Source organism: Drosophila guanche, unplaced genomic scaffold (genome assembly GCF_900245975.1).
Source record: "Drosophila guanche unplaced genomic scaffold, DGUA_6, whole genome shotgun sequence".
In the NCBI taxonomy this organism is placed as follows: Eukaryota; Metazoa; Arthropoda; class Insecta; order Diptera; family Drosophilidae; genus Drosophila; species Drosophila guanche.
The window spans coordinates 7,869,061-7,887,274 of NW_022995743.1; the positions used below are offsets into that span (position 1 = coordinate 7,869,061).

An 18,214-nucleotide genomic window follows, 5' to 3' on the forward strand; every position below is an offset into this window, starting at 1 on the left:
AGTGACTAGACAGCACCCTGGAGCGGCACTGGCTAAGCAATCAATATGCGAGCAAGTCAGACACTTGTTTGGCTTTCTTGGCCCCGGGACAAGACTTGTGGCAAAGTAGCTGCTGCTGCTGCTGCTGCTGCTGCTGCTGCTGCTGCCTCTTCACTCTGCGTAAGGAGTTTCTGACGCCTCAAGTGGCCCCTTTGACACTTTCGGGTTTGTCGTGTGTTCTTTAAAAGTAGTCTTTACTCTTACACACTTGCTGAAGGCTTTATAGTTTGCAGTGCAAAGAAGAATTTATTTCTAAAGCCATACAACATATGTGCAAGTATGTACATATGTTTGTACATTTGTGGAAGAGTATCTAAAGCCTCGGCCTGGCTTTCGTAGTGGCATCACAGTTAGGAGAGGGAGCGGTGGAAGAGTACATACCAGCAATATTGCAGTTTTGGCTCAAGTTGCCAGTGCTTGCTTCTCTTCCCCTGCATCTTCTTGGTATTTATAACTTTTACTTTGCGCGCTCAGAAATATCAATTGAACACGTTTCCACACACATACACACACAAGTTCTCAATCTTACAAGGCAAAAAATATGAAGAGTGCACTTGAGAGAGTTGAAAGCAGCGTCAAAAGAGTGGGCAGAGAGAGAGCGGGTGAGGGCAGATTGGAGTGCGAGTGTGACCTGAGCAAGATAAAGCGACAGACGGAGACAACGTTGACATCGGGACACGACGGAAGTTTTTTTTGCTTCTTCTCCTGCGCTCTTCGCTCTTCCTTTTTCGTATTCTTCTTTTTTGTCAGACATATTCAGTTACAGTTTGTACTCGAGGAGTGTGGGGTAGAGGGGGGCTACTGCGGCGGTCATGCCTTTGTTACAGTTCGCTTAATTGCAACGTTTTGTAGCATAATTGTGGTACTGCCGCATCCGGCAGATACATTCTGCTTGCCGCCTGCATCTTTTGTTTGCCCTCAAGTGGCGTTTTAACCAGTGCCTCCACTGCCACCTACACCTTCCATCATACGATTGTAGATTGCGCACATTTTAGCGAGCAAAAGTTTCGAGTGATTTGAGAAGCAACACAATGGACCCCATTGATTGGGCCCCTCCCTCAAGAACAATGAGTACGTGTTCATTAAAAGTACGCCAGCGACAGCAAGTGGGCAGCACAAATCATAATTAGAGGCGGCGGTTACATTGCCACACACCGCCCCGCCCCCACCGACCCACACTGCATAATTAACGGTATCAGTGAGCAAGCACATTATTATGTATGATTATTAGCGGGGAGAGGAGAGAGAGCGGTAGAGGGACAGAGAGTGGGAGTGGGAGAGAGGGAAAGGCACAAAAGCTCACTTAGTATGCCAGACAGCTGCCAATAAAAAGAATATATATATACACATACATATATATACTCTGTGTACATATATGTATGTACAGATAGTCACACTCCTGCTTCCCTTTCTCCTCCCCCTACTGAGTTTTATGGAGTTTGTCTTTCCCGTCTTCTTGCTTCTGTTCTTTACCGTTGGGTTGGCATATGCAAATGACTTTGGCGCCTGGCGTGTCATTATGCGTGTCCCACTCTCTCTCCCTTCCCTCTTTTCCATCTTTTGGGGAGGCTGTGCCCGAAATGAAGGTAATGGCGTCAAATTCAAATCGCGTCTCATATGTTTTACTTTTGTGCGCTAATTTTATGATCATTTTGGCCCCACAGCCCACAACTGAGGCGCAGTGAGATATATTTGTAGACATGTGTGCCTCTGTCAAGCCAGAAAACATCTTCCTTCCTCACGCTCCACCCTCCATGCCTTATTCCCTCATTTAGCCTGTCACGTGTAATTTGCAGAGACCTTTTCGTACCATCTTTCCCTCTGGCTGTCGTCAAATGTGCTAACGACCAATTTGGGGGCAGCCCCCAAACGAAACGGGCCTAAAAAAACTCATTTGTCCCCCTCGCCTCTGGCTTCGTTGTGTATTCTTTTTAAATATTAAATTAAATGTATTTAAAAAATACAAAATAGCCTCCCGTTTCCACCTTTAAAATGCGCTAAATTTGAATTGAAATACTTTAAAATTATATGCAATTATTTTTTCTGTGCTGAAAAATGATGTATAATTTGTTATTTGACATCATTTAACCAATTTAAGGAAGATTTCTCCATTTTTCATTATTATTGAGGGAATTAGTTGCAGCAGTCTCTATCTTATTCTTCTTGTTAAATATTCAAATATGTTGGTTGGAATTTCACATTCCCAGGGTAATTTATACATGGCCGAATGTTTAAACAATGCCAGGAAAATAAATATTTCAGCCAATTAATGGGAAATGGGTCGAAAGCGAGTCTCTGGGGCGTGGGCAGCAGGCCAAATCATGTTCAGGCGAATATCCTTTGAGGCCGTTGCATAACAATGGCTTGGCCATACCATTTGCTTTCATTAGTTATGTAAAATGAGACTTATGTATGTGTATCTATCTCTCTTTGTATGTGTGTGTGTGTGGTTGTGCATTAATAATGGAGCCAAAATAGTGAAGGAAGAGCTCTAACCTCAGTCTTTCTCTCTCTCTCTGCTTCTCTGTCTCTATCCGTGTGTGGCTTTAAATAGCGCGACAGTTGAAAAACAAAGCCTGGCCACACTCGAAAGCCTGAAACTTAGACAGCAGGCCCAAAACACTCAACCAACAAGAGTGGGTTTCGTTGGGTGGCTAAAAAAACGTAACAATTGCTGACTAAAAGATGAAATTCTACATTTTTAATGCCGCCCACCTGACACGACGGTCACACGGGGTCGGTTGAGTTGGGGCACTCTAGCAGGACACATCGTACACGTAACAATGCAGAAAGGATTCAGAATCAGATGGGGAAAAGGGTCTAAACAGGTGGAAGAGGGCCTCCCAAAGTGGATTGGGAGAGGTAAAAGAGATCCTGGCCATGTGAGGTGGAGGACTGTACCGTGTGCGCGCGCCTTGTTAATTTCAAGTGGCATGTTAACTTTCTGACATTAAGTTGGCATTTCATGTCAACTATGCAGCCGTTGTTAAGTGTCCTCGGTGTCTCTCCCTCTCTTACACACCCACACACACACACACACCTCTCCCTTCCCGTTCACTCTTCGTGTGAGTGTGTGTGTGTGTGTGTGTATTACATGCGGAAAACGGTGTTTAGCAAAATGCCATCATTATGTTAATTATAAATGCGACCCGGCTACGCCTTGACTCAAAGACAGAGACAGACAGACAGACAGCTGAACTCTTGCCTTTCTCTGCTCCTCTCTGCATATGCACACATGTACATTCAGATGTGTATGTGTACGTATGTAGGTGTGTGCCGTTGCTGCGGCAGTTACACTTCCGTTTCCGTTGCCAACGTCATCGGCTGTCGCTATGCCAGCTAACGGAAATGCTAAAGCGCTGCGTTTTTGTGGTACCGCCTCCTCAGTGCTTATCCGCCTCCTAGGATCACGTGGGTCGCCTGATGACAGCAATTATCTGGCAGTGATACAACTTGTACACAAATGCCTACAAATTGCCAATCAAAGGCCACCTGACGATAATTGTAAAAGTCTGAATGGCCAACTTTCCATGGGATTTGCGTCTGAGAACAAAACTGTAGACAGCAAATAGTTATTGCAACTCGTGTTTATTCGTTATTTTACTAATTTATACGATTTATGGCCGTTTTGCATGTACCTCGCCTTGAGGGTTCCGTCATGTGAGTTGACACTTTCAGTTGAACTCAATTAAGTCCAGGCATAAGCAATGCCTCAGTCTCTCTCTATTCATCTCTTTTTCATCAATCGCTATATTTGGTCTTTGCATGAAAGTTGTGCACGAATGACCCATGAAATGTGGCTTCATTTGTTACCGAGAAGAGGCAGAAACTACTATCCGATGAGTTGTGATTTGAGCTCTGAAAGCTTGCGCCTCTCTCTCTTTATCACTCTGTTATCATATAAATAACTTGTTGTCTATTTAATTTCAATAGTAAATCGATGATTGATGTATTTAAAAATTAAGTTGGAGATGCAGTTGGTTGTGTGAACACTTGTTAATATATCATAACAATATTTGACTCTTTCTCCACCATTAAAATCACATCTTATTGTCCAATCTGAATGCGTTTTTATTCACCCATAGGTTTTCTTATGCTGTAATGTAACGTGTAAATCACGTTTTCTCTTTTTAAACTAATTGAAAAATAGTTCAGAATTTAGTGGGTTTGTAGAATCTCTTCCAATGGGACGAATTCCACTTGATAAATGAGTTAATTATTTCGAAGCATTCCCCAAGCCGCCAGTAAGCCCTACTCTAAACGCAAATTTACTGAAAACACCAGAAACTTTTATGGATGCGAAAATATGTATACAATCATCAACATCAGCATCCCGATGGGAAACTTAAGTCTGCTTTCATGGCAGCTTCCTTCCCTCATCAGCCGTTGCCACTTCCTCCTTCCATTCTTTTCCAACCGAGTGCCTGCTGCTTAACCGCACTGACTTTTGGCATATCTCTCATAATCTTTGTCTGTCAACGCCTCAAACTGCCCCAGCCATCTCTTCCCTTTCCCTTTCCCTTCCCATTCCATTTCCATTCCTCATCCTATGGCTACGTGCTGGCCAGGCGAAATCTCATTAAAAATGTCCTTGCGGCTGGAGCATAAATCTGAGAATTAAAGCTCACAAATCTGAAAGAATCCAGAAGGAGACTCAAAGCGCCAAGAGCCAAGCCAAGAGACCCCGAAACACGGTTTAAACTTTGCCCACGACCTGTGGGGCGATGGTGGGTGGCTGACCGGTTTGAGTTTGAATTTGCCTTGAATTTATGAGTGTTGCTTCCACATCCTCATATAGTGGCTACTGCGGCAGAGAGCTTCCAGTTGGGAATGGGCAGCGCTTCTGCTTCTCGTATAAAAACCCATTTAAAAAGCAATTATTTTGCGTTGATTCAATATGGCGTCGTTTGATGGATGCCCAGAGCCAAGAGGAGAGTAAAAATCAGCGACCACAACAGGTAATAGGCCAGCGAGGTGGCCAAGAGGTGAGAGGGCAGTGCAAGGAACTGGATCAGGAACAAGAGCTGCACAACTCTTATCCTCACGTAGCAGCGAGGAGCTCGAAAAGTCGTCTGTGGTCTGTGGTCAAATCCTGGCCAAGTGTAGTCCTGCAATGCATATAGAATTTTTGTGGAGCGTAGAGACTGCTGCAACCTTTCTGCGCCACCCCTTTGCTGCCTCAGCAGAAAACTGCAGGGCACAAAGCCCTATCCTATCAACACGTTGCGTGCTTTATGCATGCAATGCATAAAACAGCGTGTCCTGGCTGCGTGTCCTGCTGCTTCTGGTGCTGCCGGCCCCAGTGATATCTCTGCAGATTCTGCTGACAGGCAACAGGCAACATGCTGGCCCAACGCCAACTCGGTCAACAGTTCGATGACGTATGCAGACTACGAGAGTGTCCTGCAGTGTCCGAAAATGAAAATAAAAATAGCAGCCACATCCTGCCAGCAGCAGCAGCAGTGGGGAGTGGGGAGTGGGCACGCAATGCCACAGAAATATTAAAATTAGAAATAAATGCACAGAAAATGCACAGAGATATACATAAGATAACAATGAAAGCATGAAAGAATTTTGAGTGCACATCAGAATTCAAATTAAATGCCCAAGCATTTTCTTGGTGAGGTGTCGGTACTCGGTACTCGGTAGTAGAATATTTTTGCTTTTGCCATTTTATGGCAGAAACGAGATGGTTTAACGGATGACAACATCAGGGATATTTGCGGTTGTAAAACTGCCAAAGAAGAAGTAAGGCCAGAGCGAAAAGAACTTTGCGGAGAAGTTAGAGAAAGTTTGAGAAGGTTTCCATGCCACAATGCACTTCAAGTTGATGAAATACACTCTGGGATATACGTTGGTCTTTTACAATCTGTTGGCAGGATCTTTTCGTATCTGTCAATCATTTTTTTGGAATACATTCCCTGTTTGACTTACAGTCTTGCCTCTTATCTCCCGTCCCTATTTAATTCCAACAATTTGTGTCGATGACAATGGATTATCTTTAGGTCCGACGGTTGTTATAATCTTTTCAATGTTGCCCCGCCCCGACTTTTCATTTAGAGGCTGGGCGCCGCTTCCAGCATCCTTCTAACCCATTTATATTATAAAACATATTTCAATTTCCTTTAGCTACCCACCACTTCCCTTTTGGTGGGAGGTTTTATTGCCTCTTCGTTGTTTTTCGGCAGCTCCCGCCTCCACCCACTCACGGGTCTGTGCGACATTTAGGCCGCATTTCATTTCATTACGTTTTTATCTTTTTTCGGCTACTAATTTCATTTTGTGCATATTTCAAGACATGGAGGCCGGCCCAAACCGGCTCCAAACCCGAGGCCTTAATTAATTCCACAAAAATATTTATAACTTTTCGGGCCCAAACGTTGTTGTTCCCTATAGTACACATTCTCATTTGTATATTTTCCTGGTGCGTGTGCTGTGTGCGGCTTGTCAATGGCCAGAAATCTAAGAAATTTATGCATGACTGCAACAGGGTCAAGTTTTTGGTTGCAAAAGCCTTTAGCCTTTAATGCCACGCAGCTGCTTGTCCATTCAATGGAGAAAAGTTGGAAAAACAAGAGCAACAACAACAACAACCAAAAAAGAAAACCAAAAGAACTTTCAGCCCTTTTGCAGCAAGGGAAGGACCCTCGAAGTTGGGGGGTTTGATGTCCCCTTCCCTCCCTTTCCATTGCTTCTGCAGATAAGCAGATTTATGAGCTAAACAACGAAACTCGAATAACTGGAGACACTGTTTGGTTTTTCGGTTATTCCAGAGCTTCGGATTTGGGCTCGGAAGCGTAAAGATAAAACATACGACACATACGAAACATATGTAGATACATATGTATGAAATGGGGATGTGGCACAACTATGGGAAGATTTATGGGGCACAGCCGAGCACAGGACACGACAGGATTGTGTGTGTCGTTTTCTGATGGGCAACAGAATGTCAACGGAAGTGCCAGCCAGGCGACTATTGACACGACATGTCCTCCTTTCACACAACAGGACATGCTCACAGTCCTCCACATCGCTTTCCCCCTCAATTGCCATCATCATCTACTACAGACATACACGTACATCCATACATCGTGGTAACTTCAGACGTGCGTATAATTTTACCTTGCGGTCACTCAACAGCAGACACAGAGAGGTGGGAGCATATGACGAGGCTTCCCGTTAAAGGCCAGGTACAAGTACAGGTACCTGCGCGTGAACCCCAGGTATTCGAGGTGTCAATTTCATTTTCATTAAGTTGCTTCTGCTTGACTAGGTCCTGCCTGGGGCATGGGGCTAGGGTTTTCTTAATTTGCGTCACTTTGCTTGACCAACAGACTCAAATTTCAGCGGGTAAAAAACTGAGTTGAAACTCCAGCGCAGTGGCGACGGCGCCGCTCATTTGTAAAACAAGAAGCAAACGGCGAAGGAGCAGCAGGAAGCCCTACTTACGACTTCTCAACGCTCGCTTGTCTTCATTTTTGCATTAATTAATACTTATTACAAAAATGAAAGAAATTTACAAAAACAAAAAAAAAACAAAATAAAGAAAGGTACAGCAGGGCAAAGCTCCGAGGAAAGAAAAAGCAGCAAAACTTGCTGGAAAAAAGGCCTTCGGTCAGGGCCCTGGTTCCTGGTTCTTTGGGGGTTAGGTAAAATTTTAATCACTTCCTTTAGCAGCAACATTTTTGGTCTCATTTTGGTGTTGCTTCTTCTTTTTTGGGCTTTCGGGCAGGAGAGCAGCAGTTGGTAATTTGAGTCTGTTAACGTTGCTTTTTTTGACTGGTTTTTTGGTTTTTAAGGGTAAAGGGGAAAAGGAAATTTCCCTTTGTGGCTGCCTCATAACCTAGCCGGGGACTTAATTAAAACTAATTCCATTTAAATATTATATGGAACATTTTGTGGCAGCGTCAAACGATTTTCACTTCCTTTTTGTTTAATTGAATTTTTGAAGCAAGTCTGTGTCTTTGTGGCAAAAATCTGCGAAAAGATGCTCCCGGTCGTAGGAGCATCTCTTTTATATTTTTTTGGCTTAATATCTTTGTAGAACTTTGTGGGCTTTGTTTGTGTGTAGCCGCCGTAAACAAAGCCCAAGTCACAAATTAACAGCGAATTAAGGGACAGAGAGAGCGACTTTTGGGCTTTTGGGTTGAGGGCGTTGTGGGATTTAAAGGTAGTAATTATGGGGGATTACGACTCTAAGAACTTACCAACCAGCCAAGATATGTCACACTCTTTTTGGCATGGGATCTTACCTTTGTCTTGATACTCAAAGCTTAAACATTCTGAGGCAAGAACAGAAGATCGAATTTTTCCAATTTATTATTTTTATAAATATTTGGTGGAATTCATTTTACAATTTTGGGGAAAATAAATCAAATTGTTCCTTTCATTCCTTAAACATGTTTTTTCAACATTTTTAACGAGTATTGAACATCACATTAAATAGACTCATCAAAATGTTTTGTATGAATTCCAATCACTCGCAGGAATGTTAAATAATGCTCTGCGCTATCATAGTGAAATTAATTATTGAGCAATTAAAAAACCTCAATCAAAACAAATACTCACAGAAGAGACAAAGGAAAATCATGCTAGAAAAAAAGAATCCCAATCACTCTCAAAAAAAAAACGACGCTTGACAATTGAAATCTGATTGCAGGGCGTATCGAAAAAATGGTTCTATTGAAATATTTGCATTTCGATGGGTTATGTGTAAGTGTATGTTGCATGCCCCTAATTGGCAGTACAGACAAACAACAAATTGTGGAATATATTTAATTTCAAATTGATTGCTGGCATATGCCAATGAGGCTAATGGCAGTAAACGGGTGTGGGGGAGTGGTGGGTTCGGGTGAGAAATGTGTAATTTATGAAGAGAATCTGATAACTAGCCAAACCGCAGTAAATTAACACAATAGTCCAGTGGCGGACGACCCAGGACTGGGGCTAATTTGGCATCAAATATATAGCCTTACTCCCGACCATCGGGACAGATGGTGTTCATGGTACAGCCACAGAGGAAGGGAGGGAAAAGGCGGGGATAATGCAATCTAATATTAATGCCCAAGCCGCCTGCATTTATTGGCATATAAATCACTTGCCCTGGCCACCAAATCACAGATACACCACACAAACACACACACACACACAAAATCACTGGGATACAGAGGAGGAGCAGATGCCGGAGACGTGGGAGATGGGTGGGGTGGGGAGAGGAGAGGAGAGGAGAGGAGGGGGAAACAATCTTGAAGAAGGCTTAGAGGGATGCCAAAGCCAAAGGCACTTACCCCATCGTCTAGATGTCGCCTCTACTCGAGTGTCTCTGTCTGTCCCACTCATTAGGGCCCATCCTTTATGTTCGCTGCATTTGTTCCGCTGCTGCTGCTTCGACTGCTGCATTCTACTTCCATTTTTTCGTGACTCTTTCATGTCAATTAATGCGACGCACTCTTCAAATATTAGCAGACATTATATGCGCTGGCTCGACTGCACTGAGCACTGAGCACTGAGTACTGAGCGCCCTGAGCCCTAGGGCTCCCTCTTAGAGCACTTCCGTCAGCCAGCCAGCCATCCATCCATCCATCCAGTCCGCTAGGAGCTGGAGCTGACGCTGTGGCTGGCTCCATTCCTCGCCTAGTCTGGCTGTTTGTCCTGGGTCGCCGCACAATGAGCACACAAATGACTTGGAGCACTTCAGCCTGGCTTTTTGTTCTTTAATCGGGGGCATTATTACGATGCCTCTTCGTCTTTCATTCTTCCTTCTGCTGCTGCTGCCGCTGATGCTGCTGCTGTTGCTCAAGTGCCTGGGATTATGTGCTGACGTTGAATGCGCCACTGATTCTGATTCGGAGGATTCGAGTGGGCTTCTGCCCTTCTGCCGCTGCTTTCCTTCCTTCTTTCGTATGCACATTCTGACAGGCAGACAGACAGACAGACAGACAGGCCGACAGTTGAGTGAGAGTAGTGAGTGGCAGAAGGAAGCGATCACAGGTTCACAGTTGCTGCTGCTGGCTGAATATTTAACCTTTCACCATTATCTTTATGTCTCAGCTTTTTCCTGAGTTTAGCTTGTAGCTTGAAGGCACCACTTGCGCCGACCCACACTGGCCAGCGACTGAGCTCTGCGCCTGATGTGCGTCCGTATTTCAATGAAACGCCGCTGGCTTTTGCCCAAGCTTTGGCCCGATCCAAAGCTCTCGGCGACAGCTTTACGTGGTGTCGTATGGCGTATAAGAGAGAGCGTTCAACTCGTGCGCAGGCGCATCCTTAATGGATTTCGGGTATGCTTTGAAATTCGTTCGGCTTTCGCTTCGGCTTTCGGTTTGTGCTTCGGCTCAGGCATTTACACGTCTGCTACACTGTTCCCCCTGCTGATGTTGCTGTTTGTTCTGTAGGTTTTTGCCCACATATGAAAATTAAAAGCGCTTAACAACAATTAACAATTGGCTAGGCGGTAGGCGGTAGGCGGTAGGCGTCAGGCGGAAAAAGAGAGCTGCCACAAGGGGCACTAGTAGGTAGGCCACATGGATGGTGTCTGGTAGGTGTGAAGCAAACACAATTTTCTGGACAAGGCATTAATCAAGACAGTTGTGACACTAAAACTCCACCAGCAATTAATCAACAGAACGAACCCAAAACAGAAGTTGCCTTCTGCATTAACTGATTGTTGTGTTGTTGGTCAGCAGGAAGGCAGAAAGACTGCGAAAAGCCAGCCAAAACTTGTCAGTTTGAATAAAAGTTTGCTTCAAAGACACACACACAGAGCATACAATACATATATGTACATAGATATATGTTCAATATAGACTGAATATCGAATCAAATCAAAGTTTGATTTGACAGCCAGACAGACAGACAGACAGACAGAAGGGGTACTCTCCTCTCCTGTTCTCTTTTGCCAGGATGATGTTTTTCTTTTAGCCAAACTTTCCCTGAGAAGTGGAAACTTTTGGCCTGTCCAATGCAGCATAAACCATAGCATAAGTTCATATTCATGTTCCACCCCCAAAGAGCCCCCAAGAAAACGCTATCAATTTATCAATTAATACGACTAATGAGCAGGCGGACTGCTGGATCACAGTGTCACTAAATGCAGGACCCTTCCCTGGCAAAATTAATTAGGATTCGCTCATCTACAAACACTGACACATAGCATACTCGTAAAGTGGATGCATGTACATATAAATGAATGTATACGAGTTTGTCTGTATGTATATGGTGACGTAGTCGTTGTCGGCGTCTCACGATATTCCACCGCTTGGCAAATTGTTGTTGTGCCTTTAATTGACAATCAAAGCAAGTAATCAAATTTGCTGCTCGACATTTTTCATTAGAATTATTATATATTTACAGTTCTGACTGCAGCAGCACCCCCAGATCCAACTCCCACGCGCACGGCGCCCACAGAGCATTATATAGCGCCCACATCAAAGGCGTAAAATTGAGTGGACAAGAGACCTTTAATCAAGAAACTCTTCTCTGTCGTCTCAGAGGAGGAGATGTCGCTGTCAAGAAGAAATCTGAGACAAATCTACCGAAATGTGAACTCATTGGAAAAATTACAAATCAAGTGGCCTTTTCTGATACATTTGTCAAATGAATAATAATCCCCAGCCGTTTGCTTCTATTTTTGAAAATCGAAACACCTATCCAGCTACTATTAAGTACCGAGTGATGGCAGATGCCGAGAATATTATCAATGCGGATAATTCCTCCGTTAGTTCAGGAGACGAATCTGACTATGTCCTGGCTGAGGGGTGTGCCCAAACGGATGATGATGAATCTTCCACTTCGGGCTCTTATACTGATGCTTCTTCAGAGTATGCAGCAGAATGTGTTGAGGCAGTAGAAGCCAGCAAAGGAGATGCAAAGCCAATAGATGGTGAGCCGTAAATGAATTTTTGACTAATTTTCGCAAATTAAAAACGAACCAACTTTTCAATTGGAAGATTCACGTGATCGAAAGACAGGCCAAGCGAGCGGCTGGTGCGTTATATGCTAATTTAATTGTTGACCTGTTTCTCGTTTACACTTTCACATACAAAGTAAGTGCAGTCTTGTCCTTGTCTCTGGTACCTACATAAATATGTACATTTCTTTTACAAGTGCCAACTGGAACTTCAAACATACATATGCTGTGGGTTTTTTCAACAATTTAAACACACTGAAATATCAAGATAAAATGGGAAAATGTATGAAAAACTCTAGGAAAACGGAAAAACATGAAGATGCTTACTTTACTACTTTTATTTTAGATTTATTTCTGGTCTTCCCATTCGAACCCCGTCTGCGTACAGAATTGTATGCACCCCAAAAACTATAGTTACTCGTAATTTGAGGCGACGACTGGTCTTTCATTAAGTCGCTGTGCAAATCCAAGTCGCTCTATCTCATTGAATAACTACAAATCATGCAGCAATCAAATGTGGGCATGGGAATGATGTGTGGGATACGCAGGAATATACTCATTGTGGAAGCCATTCTGTTCTGGGCGCTTGTCATTTAATATCCGCAATTAAAGTGGTAATCAATCAAAATGAACAGGCAGAAAACCTAAATGAATTAAAAGCAAACGAAGGAACAAAGCAAAGGATGAATGCACAGGACGAACCGGAATGGGAGTCGCCACAAACACACAATAAACAGAAACGAATGGGAAAGAAAACTGAAGCGCAGCAAATGAACGGAAAAACTGGTGGAAAAAAAAGGAAAGGCAAAGAAAAGGAAACCAAAAAAGCACCAGAACAAACAGGCAGAAACCAAAGCGAATACACTGGGGGAATACTCGTACCAACCGCAAATAGAAGCTAAACTTATGGCGAAATAAATAAATAGATGTAGAAAAGAAAGAAAATTGAGGTCTCCTTTCTTTGATTTGCTCTGAAAATAGTGCTTGGCCTTTGGTCGATTTCGTGGTTTTTTTTCTGAGTGTATTTATCGTTTCTTTAGTTCTGTCGTACTTTCCGTTTCGCCCGCCTTCTACTCCCGATCCGGGGTCCAGGGACCACAGGGGCCACAGCGATAAACAAGTGCCACACAAACAAAAATGGCAGCACTGTACGCTGGAACCTATTGATGATTGAGCAGGACATTAATCTAACGAAATGCAGACAGCCCCCTCGGCAAACGCTGACCAACTGTGAAAGTGTCAAATTTCAAGCCACACATTGTTGCTGCCTCGTTCAGTGTCCGTCCATCGTCCTTCGTCCTTCTCCTGCTGCTGCTGCTGCTGCTGCTCCTGCCACCATTGCTGTTGGTGCCTCTGGCGTCTGTGGCCACGTAAGCAAACATAATTACGCCAATGCCAGCGCATCACATATGTATGTATGTACATATGTACATACAAACGACAATATATGTGTGTTTTAAGGGGAAGCAGCGTCATTTGCGCCATTTGCTTGCAGTACAAAATTAATGGAAGATTTTATGTGGCGTACACTTTGAATTTATTGAGTTTTTTCTTTGGGAATGTTCATTTAAAGCGTAGATTCTCAGAGCTCAGTAAGACACAGAGACAAGGGAACTGCTTGAAGTGCAACAGTGATGACTAAATGACTTATATAAAAAATAAAAATAAAAAAGAAGATAAAAAAAAGATGTTTTAGGCGACAAGCCTACCCCTTAGCAGAGCAAGGTTTCGATCCTCGGACCTCTGGGTTATGGGCCCAGCACGCTTCCACTGCGCCACTCTGCTGTACGTTAATGCGTTCAACGAAGCTGCTCATAAAATCGATACATAATTGAGGCGAAACTAAACTCCATTCGTAGAAGAGAGAAAGGGAAAGGGAAAGCTTTCAAAATCGCCTACAAAATTCGTTGGAGGTTTAATGGACTTTTTTGTCGCAAGGCAATTTCCTCGGCTAAATCACAAAAGCTGACGAAATGCAATTGTGGTTGTTCCCGGCTGGCGTTGAATGCTGATGCATCTCCTGTTGCAACATCATCACATTTTGGAAGCTTTTGACACGTCTAGAGCCTAGAGGCAGGACAAAGAGTAGCAACCAGAGCAGGAGCAGGCCTGTGCGTCGTATGAGGCTGCAAATTTGCTGTCCATCGCAAATTAGACGGCAAATTAGCACACAAAACTGATGCACTGGCGCACTGACGTGCCCCCAAGAGCATGTGAGTGGGAACGAGGGGGTTCGGCGAGTGTTAAGTTGCCTCAAAAACAGCCGTTCTGCAAATGCTGCTGCTCGTGATGTTTCTGTGGTGTTGTGACTGATGTGGCATGATAACCAAAGGCTCTACAGAAAAACTCTTCCCATTTTGGGCGGTGACACGTACAATGAAACACTGACTGGCCCTGGCCCTGGCCCAGCCCCTCGCCTTCTGATATTGCGGCTATGTCAGCGTCGTCATCGGGGACCGGATACCAAATGGGTTTTCAATGGATCCCCCGCCACACAGTAGCGCAGCTCTTTCCATGAAATCTTTCGGCTCGAATTCGCAGTTCACCCGCAGCTCGAAACAGAACAGGAAACAGCTTATAAGAGAGGCTTATAGGAGTTTTGTGTGTTGGGTTCTGCTCGTGCTCGTGCTCGTGCTGGTGCTTCTGCCTGTGCTTTCTTTCTCTCCTTCTCCTTGGCTGGTTATTAAATTTTGAAATGCTACACCTTGTGCGGTATCGGATTGCCCACTCAAGGAACGAGAGACTGCGCGCTAAGACAAAGGGTTACTCGCATCGCACTCGGCCTGCTGCTGTACGAGTATGCTATCGAAATGCATGCAAAATTCAAAGGCCCAAGAGCCAGCATAAGAAAATATGCCACATCATAAATTCTGTACACATTTATGTATCCTGTGGCAATCCTTTCACGAGAACACACCCACACAGACAGATGTTGACACAGTTTTCCTTGAGCTCAGCACAAAAATGTCTGTCTATTTTAATATGAACCCAAATTGGGCTTTTTATTTATGCACGAGTTTAGTTTACAATACAGTTCGTACCTCTCGTGGCACCACCACCAGCAGAAGCACCAACACCGCCTTTTGTGCCCTACTGTACCACCGTTTGTATGTGTGCGACTCTCTGTTTGCTGTGGCTGTGTGGTCTGAGGCATAAAAAATGCACAGACAATGGCCAAATGACTCAAAAAGCAACCAGAAAGTAAAACAGATACGAAAATTTCAACTACAAAAAATATCATAATAAAAATCTCCAGCAGTTAAAATAATTGTCACAGTAATAAAGCGATTGCATTGCACAAAATTATATCTGACCCGCACGAGAGGGTAGTCCCAAAAGTCTTTGGAGAACCATAAATAGGCGTAGATTCGGTCAGTTGATGGGAATATAATCAGCCATAGATTGGATATAACTACTTTGGAATAGCATTAGCCATAACGACAAAGAGCTCACGCGTCATGCCGCAGCGATCTTCGTTCCACCTGTAGCTCTGCGGGGGGTAAGGTATCGAGTTGAAGCTAAATCCTATTTCATGTTATCCATTTCTATACATCCTTCGTTAAACTTTTTTCTTTGTATTTCATTCTTACATCTTCATCAGCGCCTTAAGATCTTTATTGACATCCTTCCATAGAGCATAGAGCGGCCCTCGCACCCCCTCGTACTCGTACTTGTCTGGGGAGTGCGTTCCCTGAGCTCCGCTCTCTGTTTCTGGTTGCACTTGCTCCATTTTATGGCTGGCAAACATTATGGCCATGATTAATGGCAGATAATAATTTCGAGTGCCGAGCACTTGACAGCATACGAAAAGTCAGAAAACTATGGCCAATGGACGGCCATTAGCCACCCTGTCCCACCGACAACGAAGGGAAGCAGCGAAGGACGAACGGGTAGGGGCAACTCTGCAAATGACTGCCGGAAAATAAACAGCAACAGCAACTGCAACAGCAACAGCAACGGCAACAGCAACAGAATCTGTGCGAAGCATTAAACTATTGCCATGTTCTGTTTACGGCATTAAATGCTTCTCTCACTCCCACACTCTCGCTCTCTCTTTAGATATACTCCTCTCTGTCATTCTCTGTTGTGGCAGCTCTCGTGTGATTTAGTCCGCTTGCTGCATAAATTATGATGAGAAAAACTGTCTCGAATGCGTTGATCAGCAAATTATTTTATGCAAATTAAAAAATATGCAAAAAAATATAAATGATAAGCGGAGTAAGCGGATTTTAAGGATAAATAAACAGAAAGAGGTGGAAGCATATCTACCATACTCTTTTGGGTGCTGGCTGGAGGGTCGTCAGCCATTATCCTGACCACATGTTGGTTTAGCTGCCCTCCAGTCAGACATTCAGCCATCTAACCAGCAATTGATTTAGCATTGGCTGACCCTTCCACAGTCCCACAGCCACAGCTACACTCCGCATACCATCGATTCCCCCCGCACTGGTCATTCTGTTTGCAACAGCTGCAACAAATGGCATTCAAATCTTGGTTTGGTTTTTGCCACCACAGCTCCTCGATGCGTTAAATGTACATAGAGAAATTCCATGAAAAGTTCCTTAAATTTTTGATTGAAAAGCAAGTAAATTCGAAACTTAAAGACGGTTCGCCTCAGTCAATGTTCGGGGTAAAGTTTCGGGTTACTGCTGCCGCTTGGCGCTTGTTAAAAGCTTCATCTGATGTGTGTCCGAGTCGTGCAATGCCGGGAGGGGGATGGATGGATGGATGGATGCAATGCCATGGCTGACGAACAAATAAGTGCATTCCGGGGCGGAACATTTCTTTTGTGCGAGTCATAAAATTACTTTTTATCATTGTAACACGGACAGCCAGCATTCTGCCTGCTGATGTGGCACATACACAAACGCAGACACAAGTGAGTATGAGTATGAGTTGTTTTTATGACATTCGCTACAAGGCGAGGCGGGGCGCACGTTGCTTCTTTATGTGGCATGCGACTAAAAGGATGCTGCTGCTGTTGCCACCTCCACCTCGCCACTCTTGACTCGCCGTATCTGTCTCTTTGGTGCATTGTATTAATGGCTCGCCTGCACGCTAATAAGCATAAACGGCAACCTCCTCAAGGAGTCGCCAGCTACCAGCTACTGGCTTCCTTTCTGTTGTCCTTCCATCGAAGCATGTGCGTGTCGCCTTTGACTTCATTGTGCACTTTATTAATGTTATTAAAAATTCTAACAAATGCCCCCAGAGCAGCGGACCAATGCATTGCGCTGAGCGTTTATTAATGCCACAAAAAGAGGCAATTGATGGTGGGGCTACAATGTTGCCTAGACTCTATAGAATGCTTAAAGCCAACTCCAGAAAATGTAATTTGCCAAATAAACTGAAAAAAAAGGGAGAAGTAGAAAACTAAAAGGAAAATCAACTTGAAGTTTGGTCAGAGACGAATTGCAACAGGTTTTGCTTGCGTCTGATTCTCGGTTTGTTGACACCATTTTCCAGTTTTCCCCAATTGTTTGCCCATGCATTAGGCGAGGAAATGGAACATTTCTGACAGAAAGGAAGTCAAAAATGTGGCAGAAAAAGAGCCAGAAAGCTATTCTCCTTCGCAAATGTTGATTTTCTCTCTTCTGCTTGCAAGCCAATAGCCTTTTGGGATTTGCATCTGGCTGGAAGAACCTAATTAAACCAGAAAATAGAGAGGAGAAATTGGGTTTTACCTCATTGAAGAGCAACACTTGCAGTGGCAGTGGGCGACTGTGGCAACTTCATTTTGCAGCCAAGTAAATGCCACATTACGGGGCAACGGCATCCGCTTCCCGGACACTGCACAACAATTGCCAATTTGGTTTAAATATTTGCGTCAAGTGCAAGTTTTTGGTCACTTCCGTTGCGTTCCGCTCCGCTGTTGCAGCTCTGCGATGGCCACTGCTGGATGCTGTCTGTTGATTTGTGTCCTCGAGCTCGCGTGGGGCAATTTCCACAGTTAATGTCTCAAGGAATGTGGAAAACTATGTTGCCAGGATGTTGTCACCCTCCTTAGGTTTGTGTGTGTGTGTGTGTGGAAGAGGAAAGCGAAAAAACTGCTATAGAATGACTTCCGCCACGAGAATTTCCATGCTGAGCGGAAATGGAAAAACACTTGCAAACACAATCCCCCATTTTGCTCCTATTCTCCCCTCCATCGTGCCTTTGTTGAGCTGCAATTAAAGGGAACACATGCAGCTAGGAGACCAAAAGCAGGTCAATAACGTTCACGACACGACCCTCATCGATACACTATGTATATTTGAGGGTAACTCA

At 44.1% G+C, this 18,214-nt stretch overlaps 1 protein-coding gene, 1 long non-coding RNA gene and 1 other non-coding gene across 4 annotated transcripts in view; 1 reads left to right on the forward strand and 2 right to left on the reverse strand.

Annotated features, from left to right (window-relative positions):
• The window catches only part of LOC117581293 (matrix metalloproteinase-2), a 72,682-nt gene that overhangs the window by 35,830 nt on the left and 18,638 nt on the right, over nt 1-18,214 (reverse strand). Inside the window, exon 1 of one of the 2 annotated variants that reach the window (XM_034268341.1) lies at nt 9,327-10,127. The exons of the other annotated variant lie outside the window; for it this stretch is intronic. Within the exon in view, the coding sequence (XP_034124232.1) occupies nt 9,327-9,331 (5 nt within the window). The 5' untranslated portion in view covers nt 9,332-10,127. Of the gene's footprint in view, nt 1-9,326; nt 10,128-18,214 lie in introns of those variants that run through there. 2 annotated transcript variants of the gene reach the window in all.
• LOC117581307 lies at nt 11,674-12,868 on the forward strand. The gene is made up of 4 exons (XR_004573645.1): nt 11,674-11,920; nt 11,988-12,083; nt 12,145-12,230; nt 12,294-12,868. It is a non-coding gene; the product is annotated as an uncharacterized LOC117581307 (long non-coding RNA).
• Trnam-cau lies at nt 13,661-13,732 on the reverse strand. Its single transcript has one exon. It is a non-coding gene; the product is annotated as a tRNA-Met (tRNA).